Consider the following 24,236-nt stretch of genomic DNA (forward strand, 5'->3'; position numbering starts at 1 on the left):
ACAATCCAACCTTAGACTTAAAAAAGACACACAAAAAAAAAAAGTAAACTGCATTGAAATATTGGTGCTTTGTTACAAAAGTAATGAAACAGAATTATGTTTTGTGTTTATAAAATGTATGAGCAGTTGGTAAAGCTTAATATAATCCCATTTGGAAGAGGTATTTAACTGCTAGTCAGAGAAAAATATCACAAAGTAATTCTATAAGAACCGGTCTCAATGATTTCATGTATAACAGACAACATAATCAAAACAATTTTCCAATTGTAATTTCTCATAAAAATACTGGAGTAAAAAAAAAAAAAAAAGTGGGAAGGGAAAAGAAAAAAAAGGTGGGGTCTCCTCCTTTCATTGATTATCCAGTTGAAAAGTTCAGACTTTGTTTTCAAATGTCAAATTTTATTTGATATATATTATATACACATATATAAAAATTTCAAAACATTGAAAAAGTTGGGTCAACTAATATTGTTAAATGTTATTATTATCAGTGTTATCAGCTGATTTTTTTTTTCTTGACAAACTATTTCCTATGAAAGGTTACTAGAGAAGGAGCAAAGTAAGGTTGAGAGCAACAAACTAATACTTCCATTGGGCACTGGAGTAATAAAAAAATTTAAAAAGAAAAAAAAACTAAAAAATGTAAAAATAAAAATGGAAAACAAACGAAATACCCTGCAGTAAAGCAGTGATTTGGAGCAGGCTAACAGCATCCAATCAACCCTGTCTATGACAAGAGTTTGAAAAACTCAAACTCTTAAGAACTACAAAGATATAACCGAGCATATTTTTGGCAGGGTGAGCCTTGCATACATTCACACATACTACCGATTCCATTCTTACAACGTAGGAGAAACGTCAGAGTCCCAGTACCTGCCCCTCCAGTTTCGGTCTTTGCCTATGTCTGCAAGGAATAATCTAATTGGGGAGGGCGGCCAAGGGAGACTCTTTAGCTGTTGACATGCTAGATGGTAGAAAAATTCAAAATGCTAGAAACATTTAATACCTGCATATTGAATGGAATTAAAAATGGATAAAACTAGGCAAGAATTTCGGAAATGTAAGTATTTTGATACTTACAGATCTAAAAAGAAAAAAAAAAGAAAGAAAAAGAAAATGGTGATGTAGAAGTGAAGCTGGACAAATAGAGCAATTTTGAAAGGTGAACAGCAAGAGTTGAGGCCAATTCAGGCAATTGAACATCTGTAAGCAGCTGACCAGAGCTCAAAGGCCATGAAAGGAAGAGAGAGAGAGAGAGATAACACATTAGGTTAAACCTCAAGCCAGTGGAACAAAGCTGTAGCAGTATTGGGCTGCCAGAGTAGCCAAGGAGAAAACAGTAGCTGCCTTAATGTCTCACTAAAACAGCTAGAGAGACCAACTTGTAGCCTGCTAGGGAAGGTGAAAAAGGTGGGGATGGGGAGGGAAGGGTTTGAAGAGGACACACCACTAGCAAAAGCTGGACGATGTATTTGACCCAGGTTTTCCACTAGAAAAGATTCAGTAAAGCTGCACAGACAAGCAAAAAGTTCAAACTCTTTATTTACCTTCAACTGTTAATACATTTGCAGGATCACAAGCACTAAAAAATGGTGCAGCATTACAGCAGCAAGTTGAGAGTTCAGTTTTAAAAAAAAATATATATATATAATACATGATATATATATATATACACACACATACATATATATGTATATATATATATATATATATATGTGAAAACAACAAAATCTCAATAATTTTAAGATATATTGAGATTCAGTAAATTAACAAAAATGAAATAGCCAACAAGTAACAATTTTCTTTCCTTTCAACTTGTGCTTGGTATTCTGTACAGGTTCACTGAATTAAGAGTAAGATTAAAAAAAAAAAGAAAAAACTGGAAACAACTCCTACATGGCACCAACTACAAAAACGGTTTAGTAGATTTAGTTACTGTCTGGCCAGTTCTTTAGATGCACACTGTAGCTCCAGTTGCTTCAATACAACTGCTAAGTGATCGTAACACCAAGCTTCTGGAAAATAGTCTGGGACTTCTCCTTTGGGAGAAGATTTTCAAAGCAATCAAGTTACAAGGAAGCTTGGTTTGAACTAAGCCCACTACAGTGGCAACAGTCAGCTAAAAGTTCTTGGCAAGAAGCAGAGAATTTTTAAGAGTAGAGAGCTAAGGATGTTACAATATTCAAAGCTTCAGATTAAGTTAGACGTCAAAAGTGGCAATGCTTATCAAGTGTCTTAAAAAAATTCCTATCACCAAAACAATAGATGCCGCAGATAAAGTCAACACCATTTTCCCCCACTTTTGGAAAAAAAAAATTATATGTAAGAGACCAACCACAGAAAAAAAATGAAAAAATGCTGGAATCCAATTGTTCCACCACAATATTTTAAATAAATTATAAAAAGGAATTTAAAATGTTTTGAAAGTAATATTCCTTGAATTGCTAAAGCTCCATAGAAAATGGGTAACAGTTATGGGGTAGATAGTAGGATCCATTGATGTCATTGTTCAACAACAGGACACTAACTTGAGTATGAAGCCTTCATCAGGACAGGTGAAATAAAATAGTGGATTGTTGGTCTGAAGGAAAAAACAAAACAAAAACAAACAAAATGGAAAAAAACAGAAGCAGGACAAGGTGGAGAAATGGAGGAGAAAGTTGATGAAAACTGGCGATGTCAATGTAATTAAGGTCAACTAGAATGCTGACAAATAGCAGAAAGTTAGCGACTCAGATGGGATTGATGGAAAGGAAGAAAAAAGATGGAGGAGCAGGGCAGCAGGAATATACTGACTAAACATACAGAAGGCAGTAGTTGACGTAAAATGTTTTATTTCACTTAAAATTGACCAAGAAACAGGCAATTCTTCAACTAGCCAATGGATGCCACTTTCTACACCTACATAACACCATTAACAACCGTTTGAAAGCTATGCTACCAGCTTTCCAGTTTTACAATTCTCATCTGTTGGATAAGACTAGCATACGGCATGTCTGTGCTGCACGAAATATCCTTGCAGAAGTAAGGCCGCTAGTATTGTTATTAGCCCGTCGTCCCTTTGGTCTAGTAAAGCAAACTCCAGCTAGCTGGAGTTTCTATGTACACAGTTCTACTGGAGAAATAAAACAATATACACACACATACACACAGTCTTTCCAGAGTTTTCTGCCTTTCTTCTCCATTTTATGGTAGTATGCATTTTTCTTGTTTGACGAATAGACGGATTTTGGAGAGTTCAACAACACTAGGTCAGCCGTCACCTCGCCAAGCCTCTTAGATTCCTGTACATTAGCTGGCCTGGGATGAGGGGACTGGAATGTTGAGTGATTCGGAAAGCTTGTATGCCTCACCTGTAACATACTAAGAGGCTTGCCAGGATGTACACCCTAACTCAGTCGAGGAACGACAAAGAAAAATGAAAAAAGAAAAAAAAAAACATAGAAGCAGAGGGCTGCCTTTTAGACCCTTTCCCTAACTGCATCAGAGGGAAAGAGAGTGAGAAAGAGCGGGAGGATGGGACAAAAACAATTGAAACAAAACCCTTTAAGACATTAACTTTAGCTACTGTGGCTTGAAAAAAATGGTCAATGGGAATATCTAAAAGTGATTTAACAGAAATAGCATTTAAATGTCAAAAAATAAAAAAACTGGATTGCCATTCCCATAACTAGTATCTTGCAGCATGCAAATGAAGATGTTAAGACTAGCATCCAGAATATTTTGTCCATGTGCAGATTTCTATCCAAAGACTGATCAACACACTGTCTACATTGACCATATACACCCACCCAACCTAGCAAGATGGCACTGTCAACTGGAGGAGTTGGCATCCAATATAAAACCGTGCTACCATTCTGATGATAATTTGAAGCCACCGACATGAGGCGATCTTAAATCCAAATACTTTTCATTTTAGATCTTGCATACTTTAAAAAGATTGATACCCTGGATTATAAATTGAAGTACCAGGCATAACCATTGACTTTTAGGGGGAAAACATTTTGTTCAGGTGAGAATAATCTCAGCCAAAGAAACAAGAAAAATTCTTAAAAACTAGTTGATCTTAAGTGCGACTACAAAGAAAAACATTAATAAAGTGGCTCCTGAGTAACCAAAGGAGATAAGGAAGGGGTTAGTGATGAAGGACTATTGTCCAAACTGGCTGTCAGACAGCTAAGAAAATGCTAACCCATTACATGCAAATATTCACCTTTTAGTACTGCAGTTGATAAAGTGGGAGCAAATTAAACTTTCCAACTTAAAAGTATTTTAAAATTTTATTATTCATCCAGGATTTGTAGTAAACTTGTAAAGTGTATAAGTGACATATTATTAGGTGTTTTTTTTTCTGAGTGATAATATTAAAAATGAAAATCCATGCTAGCAAAGGTACCACAGTATTGATGGAATTAGTTCAACAGAAATTATCTGAACTAATGTAACAAAGCTTGTTTTATTATAAAATGGCCAGGCTTCTCAGACTGACTGACAGTGCATCGTGTACCAGTGGGGTTTCAGGACACTACACAATATGTGCTTATCACCAGAATAAATACTCATCTCCCAAAAGCTAGTATTTTCTACGAATTAGGTCAAGTATGAGTCTTTGCTGGATTACTGGTCTTTGTAGATCTCCACACAGACACTCACCCTGTTTGCTCAGACATACAATGTACATAGGCTCTCATGTTGCTCTCACGCGATGAACCAGAAGATAATTACAGTTATCCTCAATATATTCAGAGTTCTCTTGAATATGTTTTTGTGAACGGAGGGAAAAGGAAAAAAAATTAGGAAATAATTGTAAAAAATTGTGCCGCACAGCCCCGCATTCTGGTTCTTTTTTTTTTTCTTTTGAAATTTAAATTTTAGACTAATATGGCACAATCCTCAATAGTAGGTTTCATTTTCAACCCAGCCACCAGGATTACGTCGCAGAATAAATTTTCGGCATTCATCATAAATGAAGATGGTTAAACTATAAGGAAAGGCTGGGAACCACCAAGAAAGCCTGCAAAAGAAAAAAGGAAAAGTGATAATTATATTAATTATAAAAATTTTTTACATGTGATTAGAAAGGAATACTAACTCTTTAGATAATGTCCTAAAGGGAAGGGGTAATACATTTATACAAAACACTAAAAGGGGTAAAGGTGAAATTATATTTGGAAAATGTTTAAATAAAAAGTATTTAACCTACCTGAGAGGTTGCATACGCAGACCCTGATCAAGACCTGGACAGTAAGTCAGAAAGGCAGCTAACACAGTCTCAAAAAATATACCAAATGTTAAACGGTGATTTCTGAAAGAGAAAAGTTTATACATTTATGTAGAAATCTAAAACATAAAATGTAAGCTTATAATACATTTTTAATAATCATAGATATTACTTAATGCAATTGACAAACAAAAAAGAAAAAAAAATGCTTACTTCATTCCCTGTTGAAATAGAGAAAGTCTTCTGGTTTTGCAAATGATGAGATCAGCCCATTGTACCACAACAATGGACACAAAGAAAGCAGTGTGGCAAGTATATTCAAGTTTCTTCCTCTGGCTATAGGTCTACAAAAAATAAAATAAAATATTAGTAATTGCCAATTATAGAGCATCACTAGGAACAAAACAGTTACTATCCCCAGAACAGAGCAAAAGCAATGCAATGATAAAATGATTCCTCTAGACTCTACACAACATAATTTAGGTTCATGGAAAGACAACTAAATTAAAAGTACCTACCCATTCTTGCCCGTATGAGTCTTCTAAGTCATTGACACCCATAGAATCCCAGTTTTTACGGATTCCTAGTAATCTAGACATCCAAAAGCCATTTTCAGCCATAATGACAAAGTAAGTAAAGAATCCAGCAGATGCTTGAATCATACCAATTTGACCATAGGCCATACTAATCAATCTGGAAATAGAAATGAAATCAAGCATTGTTAAAAAAGGTAATGATGAAACCATAGTTATATGCATTTGCATACATGCAACTATATAAGTTATGTCTTGGGTTTTTTTGGAAAACAACAATACTGACCTTTCATTGACGAGTTTGTCATTGACTGGGTCACGAGGTTGTCGCTTCATGATATCACTTTCAGCTTGTTCATAGGCCAGAGAAATAGCTGGCACCATGTCAGTGCCCAAATCAATACATAAGATAGTAATTGTTCCAAGAGGTAGAGGAATGTCAAGGAGAATAAAGAATAAGAAGGGACTGATTTCAGGAATGTTCGATGTTAAGGTGTATGCTATTGATTTTTTCAGATTATCAAAGATCAAACGACCTGAAAGAAGAAAATTATTCAGCATTAATAATGGAAAAAAATAGTCGTGGAGGTTGAAAGCAGCATACATATTCAATTTCATATTAAATAGGATATGAAAACAAAAGAAAAACACTACAATCAAGGCTCTTTACATTTATGCAATAAAAGCAAAAGATGAGACATACCTTCTTCAACACCAGTGACAATGGAGGCAAAATTGTCATCTAGCAGGATCATATCAGCAGCTTGTTTGCTCACATCACTGCCGGCAATTCCCATTGCAACACCTGAAAAAAAAAATTGGTTAAATCATTATTTAGCTGGAAGTGAAGTAACCTGGTGACAACAGCTAACAGTAATTGTATGCAAAGATTTCTTACAAAATTTAAGTTGAAAATTTACTTACCAATATCAGCTTTCTTCAAAGCTGGAGAATCATTTACACCATCCCCTGTGACTGCCACAATTTGACCCTGACGCTGGCAGCCTTCTACAATGATCAGTTTTTGTTGTGGGGAGGTACGGGCAAAAACAATTTCAGAATGATTGCGGAGGATTTCATCAATTTGAGCCGGAGTCATGTCTCTCAAGTCACTTCCATGGATGACAGCTGCTTTTGCATCTCTGATAACAAAATAAATACAAGTTAAAAATCATAACTATAATTGGGCTCTGCATAGTTCCATCACAAACATGAAACGACCTCAAAATATTCCATATGCCTGTATATTTATAAATCAATCTGTCTTAAATTATTTACACAGGTTTAAATTTTACTCTAAATCTTTATTAATTACTTTTCTGAATTTTACAGGGTTTGACCATGCCTTTCATCCTTATGGAGTCAATAAAATAAGTAGCAGCTAAGTACTGGCGTCATTGTGATTGACTTCCCCTCCTCAAAAACCAGTGATTTCTGCTAAAATTTGAAATCATTATTACTATTTGGAGCTGTACTGTATAATCAAAGCCATCCATGAATTGCTGCAGTATCATTTTGTTTTTTTTTTCTATAAGAGGTTGTCAACTCTTCACTCACTCAACCAGTCTTCATTTAGAGAGAGGTATGCCCTGAGTGGTCTCCCATGATTCTTCCCAACAGTATTTTTTGCAGGAAGAAAAAGAGGAATCAAGTGCAGCACTTAACCAGTACTTTACTGACCCAAAAAGGGTGGAGGAAAAAAAAAAAAAAGTAAAATTGATAACTACAGGAATTGAACTCCGAGCACAGAGAATCAGAACAAATATCACAAGACAGTCTACGAGCCATGTTAATGATTAATTTGCTGAGACTAATTAGTAAACAAATAAAAGATATGAACACATGAATGAATAAAATATTTCAAATTAGGACATTCTGGAAAACAGAAAAAAGCCCCAAAAAACAATGTAGAATTATTGGTAATATACAGCACCAACGAAATACCTTGGATTAACTTGATCTACAGCAACCCCTTGCTCTGCGGCGAGATCTTCCACTGTTTTGCTTCCTTCTGATATAATACCAACACCTTTAGCAATAGCCTTAGCAGTAATAGGATGGTCACCAGTGACCATGATAACTTTGATACCAGCACTTCGGCATTTTCCGACAGCATCAGGTACAGCAGCTCTGGGTGGATCTATCATAGACATCAAACCAACAAATCGAAGGCCAGTAAGAGGAAAGTTAACTTCATCTCCATCAAACTGGAATCCAGGAGGGAATGATTCCGTTGGAAGAGTATAATCACAGAAACCTGAAAGTAGCAAGAGAATAAAAAAATGTAAAGAAATTCATTAGTGACATTTAAAAAAAATATTAAGATATCATGATTACATTTACCATTACACCTATACCAGTCATGCTAACCATTTGAAATATATCAACCCATACAGTTATTAAGTAATAATAAATGATTTCTAAAGCAGATTTCATACTCCATGGTATATGACATCTGCATATACTGGTTCTATTCTAAAATCAAATACAGAATATTCTGATAAAGTATATTACAGAGTGATTGTGACTGCCAAAAATTAAAGCTACACCAAAAAAGAATTAAATTTTATTTAGGTTCTAAAAGAGTATAATTTCAACAACAATGAAAATGGAGAATGTTTTAAGTAACAGTTTATCTGAAAAAGTGAAATAGTAGTCACAAACTCATAACAGAGTGTGAAGGGCAAAATGAAATAAGCTTAAATCCAACCTTAACTACACTAACAACTACTTTTCCATGCTTGCTTGGATCAGTCAAAATTCACCAAGACAGACTTTGTATGACTGGATGCCCTTTCTATCACAACTAACCTTCACCTGTTTCCCAGCAAGGTAATATTTACCCATAGCTGGACACATCTGACACCTTCACGGAAGATCAGAAACAAAGAATACAGACAGCTTGTATGACAGTGACAAACACACACACACAAAAGTTCAATTTTTACATAATACCATATTAGCAGGGATTTTGTAATTTCCTTTTTGATGCATATATATATCTATAAATCTTCATAACATTGTTTCATTATATCAGTTATTTTAATTGCTTTTTGATTTCTTTTCATGTGACAAGTTGAATAATTTCCTAGTATAGGCACAAGGCCAGTAATTTTCATAGAAAGGGGTTAACTGATTACATTGACCTCAGTATTTGATATTATGGTGCTTTACTTTATAGCCCCTAGAAGGATAAAAGGCAAAGCCATCTTCAGCAGAATTTGAACTCAGAACATAAAGAGCCAGAAAAAATTTTATCAGGTACTCAATGATTCTAATTCTCCACCTTTAATAATGGTAATAAATAGAATAAAAATTAGAACCTTATTTAAAGGGACTCAGTTACTTAAATTTTGTTTGCCAACAGCTAATGTCAAAAGACTTGCTATCATATAATTATAAAGATGTTCCTCACCTAGTACACGCTCTCCAAGACCACCAAGCTCCATATAGGCGGTGTTGAAATCATTCTTGAAACTTTCATCAATTGACATTTCTTTTCCATTGACTAAAGCCAATGTACAACGTTCCATGATTCTTTCTGGGGCACCCTTCATCACCAGGAAATAACAAGGGTCATTGGGGTCCTCATTATTATGAATAGATACCTGAAAAGAAACAAGGTTTAGTTTTCAATACTGGTCCATTAATTTAAGCTAAGAGATTATGGCTGGTTCACAAATGATAAGAATTGATCATATGAATTTTTGTTCTTCAGAAGAAGTTATGATTTATTTATATATATAAATATATATAAAGCTGTAGAAAATCTGTCAATAAACTTTTGTCAAATCTTATGCAAGCAGGGAAGAATGAAATTAAAATGATCACACAGACACACACGCACAGTTGCAGTAACATATTCAGCCTTTTGTTTTCGATTCAAAGTTCTTAAGAGAATCTGATAAAGGAAAAGAGTCATTGCCAATCATAAGAACATTTTCCCCATTATCTGAAAACTATTCACAATTTAATATTGGAGTAAATGAAAAGATCATTTACCTGATATTTATTTGTAGAATTGAAAGGAATTTCTACAACTTTCTTGTTACGTCTACGATACTCAGCGACACCACCAATAGATAACTCTACACATTTGAGAAGGGCCGATTCAGAAGCATCTCCATTGCATTCTCTAGAAATAAGAAATACAAAAATGTAGCAAAAATAACAAGCAAAAGAGCAGACAGAAATCTGCACTCATTACTTGACTAAATACTCACCTTTTCAAGACTGGTACACCATCTTGACCAGCTTTAAATTCAGCACGATTGCATAACATGGCAATTCTAGAGAGAGCTTTCCAGTCAACATTGTCTTTATTGTAAGTTGCATCTGAAACAATGTAATGCAAGAATAGTGCCAATAAGACTATGTAAACAATTCAAGTTTTTACAACTTATGAGTTTGGAAAGAACAATGTGCTTAAGGTCTAATTTGTTTTTTTCTTCTACTCTTGTTTAATTAGCTAGAGAATATGTAATACTCTTATCTTATTTTTCGATAAAATATCTAGTACTGTAGTAAGAAACAAAACATCAGCTCTGTAAATGTAGAGAAGTTCACAGAAAAGATAAATAAAAAATGACTTGCAATAACAGAAAGCAACAAAGAGAATAATTGATTGAACTTAGTAACATGATTAGTACCTCAATAAGAATGAAAGCCAAGGGAAAAGTGAAAGATATGCAATAATATTAAGGAACATAACTAGCTCCCACAATTTAGCTCAATACTCTACATCTACCATTTAATAATACTTTTCTGTGAGGAGAATGCAAATTAGTAACCAAACCTAATGAGAAATTGTTTACATAGATGGCCAATGCAACAATGTGTGTGTCCAAAAACATATAGAAACATACATGGCTAGTCATTTCATGTCAAATTGTATGATCCCAGATTAAACTGAGAAGTTTGGCTGACCAATAGAAGCAAGACCAATAAGTTGCTCCCAAGTGACTAATGTAGAGCAGATCTTCCCATGCACTATATAACAATCAGTGAAGGCTATTAAAAAAATATTTTTTTAACAGATTCAAGAATAATCTGGGAGTAGGAGGTGAACAACAGAAAACTTCTGCTTACTTGACTGATCTTCACTGGTATCAGCTTCAACAATTTTACCACCATACCACATGTGAGCTACAGTCATTCGGTTTTGTGTAAGAGTTCCGGTTTTATCTGAACAAATGGTGGAAGTGGAGCCAAGAGTTTCCACAGCTTCCAAGTTTTTCACTAAGCAATTCTTCCTTGCCATACGTTTAGCTGTTAAAGTGAGGCATACCTTCAAAGTGCAAAAATCATGAATGTAAAATATTGGCAAATAAAAAAGGAGACAGACAAAAGTTATTTTAATTCCATTATTCTTTAGAACACCTTAATACTTGTTCCAAATGTAAAACTTAAATTACAAGTATCATAGGGGTAGATAATGATAGTGCTTATTCTATGTGAAACATTTAAGCATTTCAAAACAAAATTCAATTATAGTCATTAACACTGTCTCTAACAAACTTCTAGATTAATCAAAAAGAAATTAAAACTTACGGTTACAGTTGCTAACAAGCCTTCTGGTACATTGGCTACAATGATACCAATTAAGAAAATGACGGCATCTAGCCAGAAATATCCGAGAATGAAAGCAATGACGAAAAAGGTCACACCAAGAAACACAGCCACACCAGTAATTAAATGAATGAAGTGAGCAATTTCTTTAGCAATGGGAGTTTCCCCGACCTCCAAACCAGAGGCCAAGTTAGCAATACGGCCCATCACAGTTTTGTCACCAGTCTTAATAACCAATCCTAAACAGGTACCTAGAAATAAAAACATAAAAAATTCAATGGGTTATTTGTTCAAAAGTAGCTGTGCTTTAAATATAAAGACAAGAATAATGCTTTCTAATTTAGGAACAAGACCAGCAATTTTGCAGAGAGGGTAAATAGATACCAGAGCAAGATATGAACTTAAAACATGGAGTTAGAAGTACCATAAAGCATTTTTCGCAATGCTCTATTGATTCTGCCAGCTTGCCATCTTACAGTTTTCTGATTTAGGCAATTTTGAGGAATCAGTTTAGTTGATACCATCAACCTCAGTACTTGATTGTCATGTTATTTTATCAATCCTGGAAGTTGACCTTGGCAGGATTTGAAACTGAAATGTAGAGTCAGAAGAAATACCATAAAGTGGTTTTTCTGACGTGCAATCGATTCTGTCAGCTTGCTGACTTAACAACAATAATAATGAAAATATTAAAACAACTTACCCTCTACAGCGTTGGTTGAGAAGAAAGCTAAATTCTTTGTTTCTAATGGATTCTCGTTAGTGAATTCAGCTGACCTTGACTGAGGTTCAGATTCTCCAGTAAGTGATGAGTTGTCTACCTGAATACAGAAAATGATACAATTTTGTATCAGCAGTGTGTCAAAAACAGGAATAACTTTTTAAAACTTGAAAATCAGATTAGAAAATTATAATAGTAATAAAAAGGTCAAAGTACCTTAAAACTGTGAGCACTAATAACACGAATATCAGCTGGAACACGATCCCCAAATTTCACATCTACCACGTCTCCAACTACGAGATCCTCAGCATGTACATTTAACTTTTCTCCATTTCTTAAAACAACAGCATACTACAAAGGAAAAATAAAAGTAACATTTATAAATGAAAATTTAAAAAAATTGATATATACATCAAGAACTTAAAGTTACATCCATGACTTAAGAATTTAAGGTAAGTCTAGGAAAAAAAAACAAAAAAAACCTGATACTTACTTGCGGCACCATGTTTTTGAAGGAGTCCATAATTCTAGAACTTTTAGCCTCTTGGTAGTAGGAAAATATGCCTGTGACAACTACTACAGCAGTCAGCACAATACCTAGGTATAACTATAAGAAAATAGTTTTACATTAGAAATAATGATAAAACACATTTGTACTGTGTGTTTAAATGTGTGTGTACACACACATGTGCACCACACATATGTATATGTTTGCATGTATGAATGAGGATTTTGGTTTACATCTGTTTTGAGACAATAGAGTTTAGTATCAATGTTTAGTAACTTAAAGCGTGAACTCTCACAGCTTCAATCCTAGGCTGGATGTATAGTTTGCCTAGGTGTTAGAATCTTGTTAAAGCCTTGCTGTTGTGGATCAAAGGAATGCAGGTATAACCATATTAATGCCTGGCATTAGTAGTTGCAGCAAACCACCTCAAGGGTACCAAACCAGATATATTTATTAAGTTTACTCCCAATGCCTTTTCCTCACAAAGCAGTGCAGCTATTAGATGGAGATCCATAATGCTGGCCAAGAGACATCCATATGAAGAACTCTCAGCTGAACTTGAGACTCAGCAGAGTTGTCATATTCTGCCCTGAAGTAGTGACTGAAATGACTACACACACACCCATGTTTACATATGCATACACATAACTTCTGAACCAAAACTATTACAAAATAGTGCCATGACTTTTTTGGTCCGCATTACCAATGCTATCTGCAAATGTTATTGATCCACAAATAAATTATAACTAAATATTTAGAAGTCCTTTTAACAGCTCCCATTAATTAATTTGTTCCAAATATAAACTCAAACTGTGTTGTTGGGTAAAAATTATAATTGCAAGCTGATCACGCCCAGTTACAAGAAAGATACTTCACGGAAATAAAACTACAGCACAATCATTTTAATATAAATATAAATATTTTCAAATGCAAAATTTGCAGTTGTTTATATCACTTATTTGGAAAAAAAGAGTTGGATAGGATCAAACTGAAACTTCCTAAAGGACTTGATCCCTTTTGGAATTTTAAGGAATAAAAATACATTCTACATAAAACAAAAATATTAATGAAATTTTAGGCTAATGTCATTGAAGTCAATTCCAAACTAAAAGCAATGACAACAGAACACTTACATTATCGCCGGGTGGATCATCATAAGTCCCTGCTTGAATACCATAGGCAATAAAACATAAAATAGCTCCAATCCACAGCAACATTGAAAATCCACCAAATAGTGTTTTGCAAAACTTGACCCATTCTGGCGTAGTTTTTGGTGGGGTAAGGCAATTCGGTCCATCACGCAAGAGAATTTCTTTAGCCCGTTCTGGACTGAGACCCTGAGAGTGTGCAGAAAAAAAAATAATTTGTACAGTAACTGGATAAAACAAACATATTATGAGGTGGCATTATGTATAAATAAGCTAAATGCATAAGTAAAAATTTTTTTTAAATTCTCCAAGAATTTGAAACTTATAAGTGAAATCAAGTTATGTTAGTGTAAATGCACTTACTCGAGTTGGGTCTGTTCCTAACCTTTGGTAGAGTTCCTCGATGGCTACTTTATGTTCATCCTAAACAAGGAAAAAAAAATTCTCTAAATAAAACTAAAAATGTGGCCATGTAAATATGGGAAAGTGAGTATATGAGAAGGAAAAACAAGCAATCAAAACATCACAAACTGCTCAGGTCTGATTTGTAATAATAAAACCAGTGTTTGAAATGGTTAAAATGATTACTACAATTATAGTGTAGACATTTGTATAACAATGAAGCAAATAAAGTAAGCTATTTAAATTTATATTTTGATTTATGAAGATAATTTAAAGAAAAAATAATCAATGCGAAAAAAAAAACAAAAACAAACTCATACAAGCAAAAGAACACTACTATACTATTCAATAGAATAATTTTCAACAATTACAAGTTGCAGAAAATGACTAAATTCCAAATGTTTGGATAACACACAACACTTCCAAAATAATTTAATTTATTAATATACATTAATAAGAACAGCTGCAGTGAGGTTAAAGATCCTGAGCTACCTATCAGATAATCAGGATTTCAGACACTGCTATTCTATGAATGAATTGCTATTCTGTTAATTAAAACAGTTGCACTTTATGATTGTTAAAAGCAGTTCCAAAAGGAAAGATTTAAGAAAGTACATTGAATTTTAATTATCTATAAAACTAATGAACTGGCTTAAAAAGAAGTTCATATCGGATTATTCTCAAGATATTTACTGAAACAGTAAAAAAATTCAGTTTAGAAAAATCACTATTTGCAGCAGTGAATAAAATTGATGTACTAAGAAACAATTTACCCAGGTCAAATTGACAAGCTATAAAGCTTCTGGGCAGTTGATAACTATTTTGTCATGTTATAAATTTAAATTTAGACAGGATTCCTCATCCTGAAAACAATGCTTTCAGCCAAAACAGATTTAAGGCAATATTTAAATGTAATCAAAACTGAGCATTAAAAGCATCATCTTTGAAACATTGGTAAACATACAAAATTACTGAAAGCTACAAACTAATAAAAGAAAAAATGTTTATCTGATTTATTTTGAACAACAAGATGACAATGAGAAAGTCTAACAGATGAAGTCAAAATCTGATGCAGGTAAGACCTAAATCTAACTAGAAGAAAATGCTATTAAAATCGAAGAAAAATATAAATCAATTTACCATATCCAATTCCTGTTTAAGTTCATCGAGGTCCTCACCCTTCTTCTTCCCCTTCTTCTTCTCCTGGCCTCCTGGCGTGACAGCATATCGGTAGCTCTCAGCCCGAGGAGCCTGAAAATAAGAATATAGAAAGTCTCTAAGAAAACATTTTAAAATCTCAAAAATATTGGAAGAAACTGGTGCCATTGAAATAAAGAAATTTGTTTCAGGAAAAAAAAGAAAAAAAAAAAAAAATAATAATGATTTCCCATATATAAAAATGAAAAATGCTTCTCAAATCATTTTTTTTTGATGTCATTAAATAAGAGATAAAATCTAACCTGGTTGTTAGTGACCACTATGGGTTTTTTGTCTCCTTCAGACATAATTGGTAGAGAACAAGTCAATAATTGTAAATTAACTTGGCATCACAGTAAAATATTCCACAAGAGAATCATGGTAAGAGTGCAGTTTTCCAGGTAATTTTTTAGTAATCCAAATGAATTTTGTACTCCTTGGATCCTCAAGTAGTCAACTGATGTATATGATCAACTGGCAGTGTTTGATAGATTTCACTCAGGTGCTATGACAGTATAGCAGTGAGCCACTGATATTAAGAGCTGCTCTGATCCCCCATCATCCCAACCAACTGATACTAACCTGTCTGTCAGTAGGTAGACGTTATCAAGGATGAAGCAGATTAAGTATCTGCTTCTGGCTAGAGTAAAATACTTTAAAATGGTATAATTATAGATAAAGAAGTCATACTTGGCTTATAAAACACCGATTATTTATGGAATCACATTGTGTGTCAGTTGAAGTATTAACCAGCATTACAATTGGTTTAAAACAGTCAAGTTTACTTATGTAAATGATGAACACTAAAGCAAACCTTTACAGTAGATATGACTTTTACATTTCAGTAGTAAAATGACTTTCACAAAACTATCACTCAAGAATTCAGCTCATCATATTTGAGATATAAATGAAAAATATATATACCAAGTTTAAAAATATTAATTTCTGAAAACTTAAGAACTTTTGAAGGTCATATACATTTTCTGTAAGCCTTCAGCCTTCTTCACACTTAATCAATACTGGTAGTATGAGGCAATATATCTGCTATTAAGTATAAGCACCAGTGAGAATTAAGACATCAAAAGTTTAAAATACTAATTAACACTTTATGTCCTTTAGGTGTTAGAGGAATAAATGAGAAAGAAAACAGAGTTGATATTTTAAATATTGAATGAGAAATAGCATACTAAATATGGAGAGATTTATAGAGTTGGACAGGTTTAGAAGAAGCCTGTCCAGTCTAGTAGGCAATACGACAACGACATTGTTAGTAATAGCAGCATTATGGTAGCACTGAACTGAATAATGGCTTCTATTCCTGATAGCTACAATTTTATTGATTTTCTTGACAAGCAGTAAAAGCAAAGCCAACAGAATCACTAGAGCTGTGAAGAGGTTTTATTGCAAACAGTAGTAGTCACTATTGTGGCTGCCACTGCCGTAACCGAGAAGCTACAAACATATGCAGAAAATGAGGCTTTCCACACATTTCATAATTAGTACACATGAACTAAAAATTCATGTAGTATTTAATTAACTAATATAAAGTAAATTGATAAAGTTGCTACAATATTTGTTTTAGCTAAAGTGATCAAGTCAAAACTTAAATGTCACAATTAGTAATGCTAATTGGTTAATTATAGATACTCTATTTTATCAAATGACTGCTATAATCCATTGCAATGGACAGCTACTAAGCATGCACTCACTAAAAGGTTAATCCCACCAAAAGACCAGTAGGCCAACAATAATAGGTTTACTCTATGTTATGTAACCAACACAGTAAGAAAAATGTATTGCTTTAACAGTTCACTACACATTTCATACCAGTCACAAAATCTGTCAGCAAGTAGAACAATAATAGTGTAATAATGTAGGGCAGACAGATATATTCATAAGCGATTTAATAAAGATTCTTTGATTCATCAACAAATTATATTTTAATTGTAAATTGAAGCTACCCAGTCCTAAGATGCTAAAAATTAGGCAGCTAAGATAATTGTAGTTGGCAAAACAGGAATCCATAGCATTACTGAGATGCTGCTGCTGTTAATGCAGTAGCAGAAATACTAATCAATATTTAGCTGTCTTCTTACATTGCAGTAGTACCATTTTTAACACACTATCATTTATTTTAAGTTATTTCAAAAAGCTATAAGAAAATTCAGGAAACAATACAATATTGGCAATTATATAAGGTTACATTTGTCCTTTAACAAAATAAACATAGTAATATTAAACTAGCTAACTAAAGTCAAATTTGTTCCAATTTCACTTAATTGGGGCAATGAAATTAATTTAATACCACGAAGACTATTACATAAACGCTATAACACAATGGTTATATCTTAAAAGGCAACATACTATTAAGGTGTCAGTGGAAAAGCCATTTCCTTTATCATAGAGAAGAGTAATTAAAAGAAATAAAAAAACTGCTTTTATTGAAGGCAATTAAAATATCTATTAAAACATTAAGAAAGTTTTTTGAATTTCTACAAAACATATTTTAAAAACCATCTTTATTTCTCGTGTTGGATAATTCTACAAATCCACAGATTGGCACAACCTTGGAACAAATGTTACTGTTGTTGGTCTCACGTCAGCCCTGATCGAGCAAACCCACAGTCAAAAAATGTCTTTTACATCATGGACCACACTGTCCAATGTAACAGAATACAATTTGAAGATTTGGTTGCTATGTCTAACAGGTTAAGCGACCACATAGAGGCTCATTTGTGAGCTGAATGAGGAGATGCTGCCTATGATCAATCAACCAAGAAATATTGAGGGTTATGCAGTGGGTGTCAATACAGTAAAGTGTTTTAAGGGCACAGCCAACACCTGTAGCAATGTTTGAACATGTAATCGTCAAGAGGCCAATAAGAGCCCTAAGCATCCATGAATCATTCATCAAGTGATGTAAAGAAAAATAAAAGTATTGCTTGTAATTATGGTATTTCAATGGAAGATGTTCTGAAAATATTTTCACCTTCAAATTATAGAATTTATCACAATATTAAAAATGCAACTGATTTTTACAAAGGTAAAAACAGCTTTATGAAATACTGAAGCAACATTCTAAACGAGAAATGATCGAATGCGTTGAACCCTGCCATATCACTGGTATTTATTTCAACGACTCTGAAGAGATGAAGTACAAGAAAAAAATTCGATAATGACACAAATATTCATCAAAATTTAATGCATTTTCCTCTATAGAAGCCAACAAAATTAAGCTAAATGCATAATAATAATAGTATTCAAAAGATATACAGGTTATCTTGGGTCAAGGTTACCCGAAATGTATATCATGTCTCTTTTCATATATATTTTTTAAAGAAACAAAAAAGAAAAATTTCAGAAAATCTCGACTAAAAAGGACGAGATGCAAATAAAAGCCTCAATGGAGATTAGAAGGAAGGGAAGAGGAAGTGGATTTAATAAGCTAAGAAAGGTTAAATCCAACAAAAACAAATGAAATGGTCCAGAATAATCACTGAACAGGTGCTACAACTGGACAAGCTCAATGTTTTCAAGCCAAGCAGTTAGCAGCAGGCATCAGGTTGTTACATAGGATTTTTAGGCTGTGCCACTTCAGAAAGGTCATTAGAAGGTCAGGACAAAAACAGTGTTCAACTTAAAGAGGTAGACAACATTTTTTTCGACGTATCAAAACTGTATTATTTTAATAATAAAGATTTAAAAAACTATTCACAAATAATAATCTACTGGATGGGGATAGGGGATAAGATCTTAAAATTGATGTCTTCGTTAGGGTAGGAAAGTGCTGCAACATAATTTCACGAGAAAGAAGCTAAAAATAACCAGACAGGTTACGACAGTAAGGCATTGGCATAAGGTAAAAATCCAGAATCGGAAGAAACCGGTGAGTGTATATAATCAGACAGACAGAAATCAAAGCGAACTAATTAAAGTTAAAAAAACAAACAAAACAAAAAAAAAATCGGGTGAGTTATACGGAAGTATCAATACAGCCTTGGTTGGTATTTGAAGATAATATGGAAAATAAGATTAAAATTTAACTTGAAGTAGCTTTGTAGCATGTCAAGCGAATCAGTGAAAATCAGTGTTTAATAAGAGAAAAACAGAGTAAATTTGAAAAAATCTAATCGACGTTTCTGACAGCATGAAGTGTCAATATGGTGGGTGGTGTAATAGCAGGAAAAAAAGAGCGAGAGAGAAAGAAGCTGTTCTTAATAAAACGAGGGAAAAAAACAGACGATAGGTAGATAATAGAGGATATAAACATATTCAACTAGCTGGCTATGTTGAACAGATGAATAATTAACAAGGCACATTAAAAATTAGACAAGATTGCCTTTCAACGATAACCATTTAATGATGGAAAACCTCACGGTCATTTTTGTGAAGGTGACAAGACAACTCGGGTACCTCGCGTACACGATGTATAATTCAAACGCCATAATAAAATCTGGTTTTTCTGCATATTTTAAAAGTAACAATCTTACAATCACCATTAAATAACCGTTAACAATAATGGTTTAAATACTTTAGGGGGTTGAAATACAAACAACTCGAATCACATTAACCATTTTAATTAAAAATTCTGATCCTTATTTTGCTCAAAATTTGCAAATCTTAAATTTGAAATGTAAAACAATACAAAACAAATTTTCACATCTAAACCATAACGGGGAAATATGAAAAATGTAAATTAAGTGTTATTGACGTAAAAAAATAGCTGAAAGGTTCCACCTGTTAGATAAAGTACATTGACACCATGACCTATTTCAGAAAAATGTTGCCAGGGGCATTTTTCACATAAGATGTTGGGTTTTGTCAGTAAAACCAGGTATCAATCAAAGTGGCACCGGCATCAAAGAAAAGAAGCATGAAGGCGAATTTGGATTGAAAGACAGACACATCGAATGTGAAAATTTCCAATGAGTAAAAAAGCGAAACTCGGAAGACATGGAAACAAAATTAGACGCATAACGCAGAGATTTTTTAGCTTCTTTAGTTGAAAAGCAACACTGATCAACAAATATTGATTTAAGGTTCTGATGAAACTAAGGCAAATCATTTAAAAGATGGACAAAGTGTGATGTTTAAAAAAGAGATAAAGAGAGAGAGAGACTCGACATTTAAAGAAAACTGGTTTTGACGCCATTTCGCTCACGTACCACTAAATAATAACAAAAATAATGACGATCGCTTTTCAAAATAGCTCGATTTCGTATTACAGAAAAAAATGGGCTGTCATGAACCAAGGTTAAAAATATCTAATAACAGTGCATTAATTCATTAGTGGAAGGGTGTTAAAATCTAATAAAATACCACACGTGAGTCGAGAACACATTGCCATTACTAACACACCAGTTCAACCCTCAGAAACGACAACTATAAATCAGGAATTAAATTATCTCCAAACATTTATGAGTTTTAATAAATTAGATTCAGGTTATGTAATACGCAATGAGGAAAACCCGAATTTAACTGATCACTCGTTTTTCGAATATAAATACACAAAATACACGAGAATGATACATTCTATTGTTTTCCGATTTCTTAAATGACAGAAAATCAAACCCCATCACCAACGTCTTCAACGTAATATTTGAGCGAAAACATCAAAAGCAACGAGAGGGAGGAAAAAGGTAAGAATGTGATAGAGGTGCATATTTTATAACAAAAAAAAAAAAAAGGAAGGTCACTCGAGTGATAAAAAGAAACCGAATGCAAGGCCATAAACAGCCTCCATCAGTACATCAGCTGGCACACACTCACACAGATTGTGTGTGTGTATAAGATGAGATGACATTTATTGGCAATCCATCCATCACCGTAACAAACAGTAAGAGAGATAGAAATGGACGGGGTCGCTCACAAGAAATGTCACCTTACAGTAATAGCTTCACATTAAAGTGATCTTAATTGCTCTACATCAGCCGGCAGAAATGTACGCAGACACGACAGCAAAATTACACACCCGCTTTATACGTGCATCTATGCCGTATAACAATATATATACATATATACACACACACACACATATATATATATATATATATGTATATATAATATATATATGATCACACACATACACTGAAGTGGCTAAGGTTGATGCCAGAAGTGAGTTAATCAACGTAGATATTCTCACGCACAAAAATCGTAATCTTGCTTGATACTTCTATTAAAGTCTAGCTAGACTAAATAGTAGCAGTAACTGGTTTAAGTAATATATACAGCAGCAGCCGTTAATGTACTAGCTAGCAATATATTATACGGACTGACTGTCTTTCTCTCTTTCACACATACACACTTACACAAAAATATACATACATAAAATAAAAATAATCTGACAATATATCTTGTCAAATTTCCTTTTAAAGGGCAGAGGGTGGACACATCAATAAGTCAGCCTCTATATACATTAAGCATCGACAAACCTGGATTATATATAAATATATATTTATATATTATGGTTGCTAGCGAGGCGATTAGCATTATTTTTAATTTGACATTCACAAATTAACGATTCCTCCTTGACAAGAAACAGTTAAAATATAGGGCAAAGTAAATTAAAGCTTATAATAAGATATGGAAAAATTTTTTTCTACTACGAAAGCTTTCCGCTACATAGTGAAAATTTTCCACTCTAGAACGATTACAAGATACATTGTATGTTAGACGGTTGTAGAGTGATAGATATATAAAGTTTTAATTTAATAAATTTTTAAGTAATTTGTGCAGTTGATTTAAGCATGATTTGTACGTAATCGAAGTATAAAATAAGGGAAAGAAGAGAAAAAATATATCGAATGAGAGAAGCCATTTCTTGCTAGGCCGTCCCATTGAAGTAGGGTAACGGCTAACTATGACCTAACGAAGGACAAAATTACAGATAAGCCACCACAGTAGCAAAGTGAACAAAAAATAATGGAAATTGAAGATCCCATTATCTGAACAGTAAATCAGTAAGGGATTATTCGCTTTTAAAGTAATGATGAAGTCGAAATATTATCTGTAAAAGACACTTACCTGCTGAGACTTCACCTTACTAGACGCCATCTCTAAGTGTAAGAATGACGAATAAATGTAGAAGTAATGTAATTTAGCTATCGGTAATGATCGGTACTTTCCGTAGTGATCGACAAACGTAATCGTGCTAATAGTAGCGAAGGCACGAGAAACGGGTGGGGGCTAGCGCTCCGGTGACTGACGGAATATACCGAAGATAGCTAGCTCACACTTAGGAAAATACGGCGATGGTGGTGGTGGGGGGGAACCATTCTCTCTCTCTCTCTCTTTCTCACTTTTTCTCTCTTACTCACACTCTCTCTCTTTCTCACTTTTTCTCTCTTACTCACACTCTCTCACTTTTTCTCTCTTACTCACACTCTCTCTCTTTCTCACTTTTTCTCTCTTACTCACACACTCTCTCTCTTTCTCACTTTTTCTCTCTTACTCACACTCTCTCTTTCTCACTTTTTCTCTCTACTCACACTCTCTCTCACTTTTTCTCTCTTACTCACACTCTCTCTCTCTTTCTCACTTTTTCTCTCTTACTCACACTCTCTCTCTCTTTCTCACTTTTTCTCTCTTACTCACACTCTCTCTCTTTCTCACTTTTTCTCTCTTACTCACACTCTCTCTTTCTCACTTTTTCTCTCTTACTCACACTCTCTCTCTCCTTTTCTGTATATGTATGTATGTATATGTAAATGTATATATGTATGTATTGCAGAAGTGTCTCTATATATAAACGAATGAGATGTGACCCTTTGCAAACACACACATACACACATACACGCACATATACGCATACACACAAGCATTTATATTTGTATTTTTTTACTTTCTTTCGTAATATTTTGGACAATTACATTTTGTAAGAAAGAAAAGAATCGTAGCATAATCAACACTCCCCCCACTAAAAAAGCAAAAACAAAAAGACCAATGGTTTTAACTCGCTAAATTTTAATAGTTGGATCGTAAAGAAATCTATTTGTTCCGACCTCTCTCTCTCTCTCTCTCTATTTATCTATCTATCTATTTTGTATACACGAAACTCTACTGCCCGAACAACAACGGTTGATATATTGGAAATGTTTTGCATTTGTTTAATTATTTAATGCTACAAATCTATATAAAATATGTAGTTTTTATTTATTAGTTATTAAGCAAGCGCGACATCAAATAAGAGTAGGAGAGTTTGTATAACAGTGATGATAATGATGATGATGATGATAATAATACTACTGGTGGGTGGGGTGGGTGGTTCAATGACATGAGAGGTGGCGGAGATGGTAGTGAGATGAGAGAGAGGGAGAGAGAGAAAGAAAAAGAGAGAGAGAGAGAGAGAGAGCTGCAAAAGAGGTGGATGAGGGAATGAAGGTGAAGATGATGTTGGTCACGTGCAAACCACGTGATATTCAAATGAGCTTCTAGGGTTTCTTATAATTCGATCTCTCACTGTTGCAAAATGGGGCACCACCGATAACAGAAACTGGATTTTTCAGTTTTTCCTCTGCTGTGACAGTATTAACATTGATTCTCCCTGCTTTTTCTTTCTCTCTCTCTTTTTTCCTTTTGTCTCCCACTCTGTCTTTCTCTACATCTTTTTACTTTTCCAGCACTCTTTTTCATTATTTTTCTCCTCCCCAAACCTCGAGTGCGTGTGTATGGCTGTATGTCTGTCTGTATACATACCTGCATATATGTATACATTTGTGCATATATATACATGCATATATATAATAGAGAGAGAGAGAGAAAAATTATAACCCTTTGGTTTGTAAGTTTGAATGATAACGCTCGAAACTCTGGGCCCCTGCGTTAGTCTGTTGCTTCTGCTAAATAATAATAATATACATATATTTATGTATATATATATATATTCATATACATCCACTCACATAACATCTATCTCTCATTGAGACAGTAGTAGAAGTGG

General features: G+C 33.8%; 1 protein-coding gene across 2 annotated transcripts; it reads right to left on the reverse strand.

The window, feature by feature from the left end:
- Nucleotides 1-378: 378 nt before the first annotated feature.
- Nucleotides 379-22,477, reverse strand: LOC115211699 (sodium/potassium-transporting ATPase subunit alpha-B). Of its 2 annotated transcripts, none has more exons than XM_029780349.1 (20): nucleotides 22,322-22,477; nucleotides 15,242-15,352; nucleotides 14,063-14,122; nucleotides 13,685-13,888; nucleotides 12,537-12,650; nucleotides 12,260-12,394; nucleotides 12,026-12,143; nucleotides 11,305-11,573; nucleotides 10,843-11,041; nucleotides 9,978-10,089; nucleotides 9,757-9,889; nucleotides 9,170-9,362; nucleotides 7,699-8,011; nucleotides 6,679-6,896; nucleotides 6,458-6,559; nucleotides 6,041-6,290; nucleotides 5,740-5,914; nucleotides 5,435-5,565; nucleotides 5,204-5,305; nucleotides 379-5,014 (listed from the first exon to the last, which is right to left on the reverse strand). In XM_029780349.1, the coding sequence occupies exons 1-20, from the start codon at nucleotides 22,349-22,351 to the stop codon at nucleotides 4,894-4,896; spliced, it is 3,090 nt and encodes a 1,029-aa protein (XP_029636209.1). In that variant the 5' UTR covers nucleotides 22,352-22,477; the 3' UTR covers nucleotides 379-4,893. The 2 variants fall into 2 exon arrangements, with proteins under 2 accessions (XP_029636209.1, XP_036358827.1); XM_036502934.1 differs by lacking the exon at nucleotides 22,322-22,477 and adding an exon at nucleotides 15,562-15,713.
- Nucleotides 22,478-24,236: the final 1,759 nt, after the last annotated feature.

This window comes from Octopus sinensis, linkage group LG5 (genome assembly GCF_006345805.1).
Source record: "Octopus sinensis linkage group LG5, ASM634580v1, whole genome shotgun sequence".
NCBI lineage: Eukaryota > Metazoa > Mollusca > Cephalopoda > Octopoda > Octopodidae > Octopus > Octopus sinensis.

Bases quoted from the DNA above. Each gene is read 5' to 3' on its own strand.
- LOC115211699 (XM_036502934.1), bottom strand. From the start codon at position 15,606: ATGTCTGAAGGAGACAAAAAACCCATAGTGGTCACTAACAACCAG. The intron at 6,897-7,698 runs GTATTTCGTTGG...TTTTGTTATCAG, and splicing joins GTAGATCAAGTTAATCCAAG to AGATGCAAAAGCAGCTGTCA. The intron at 5,306-5,434 runs GTAAGCATTTTT...TTTCTCTTTCAG, and splicing joins CTATTTCAACAGGGAATGAA to AAATCACCGTTTAACATTTG.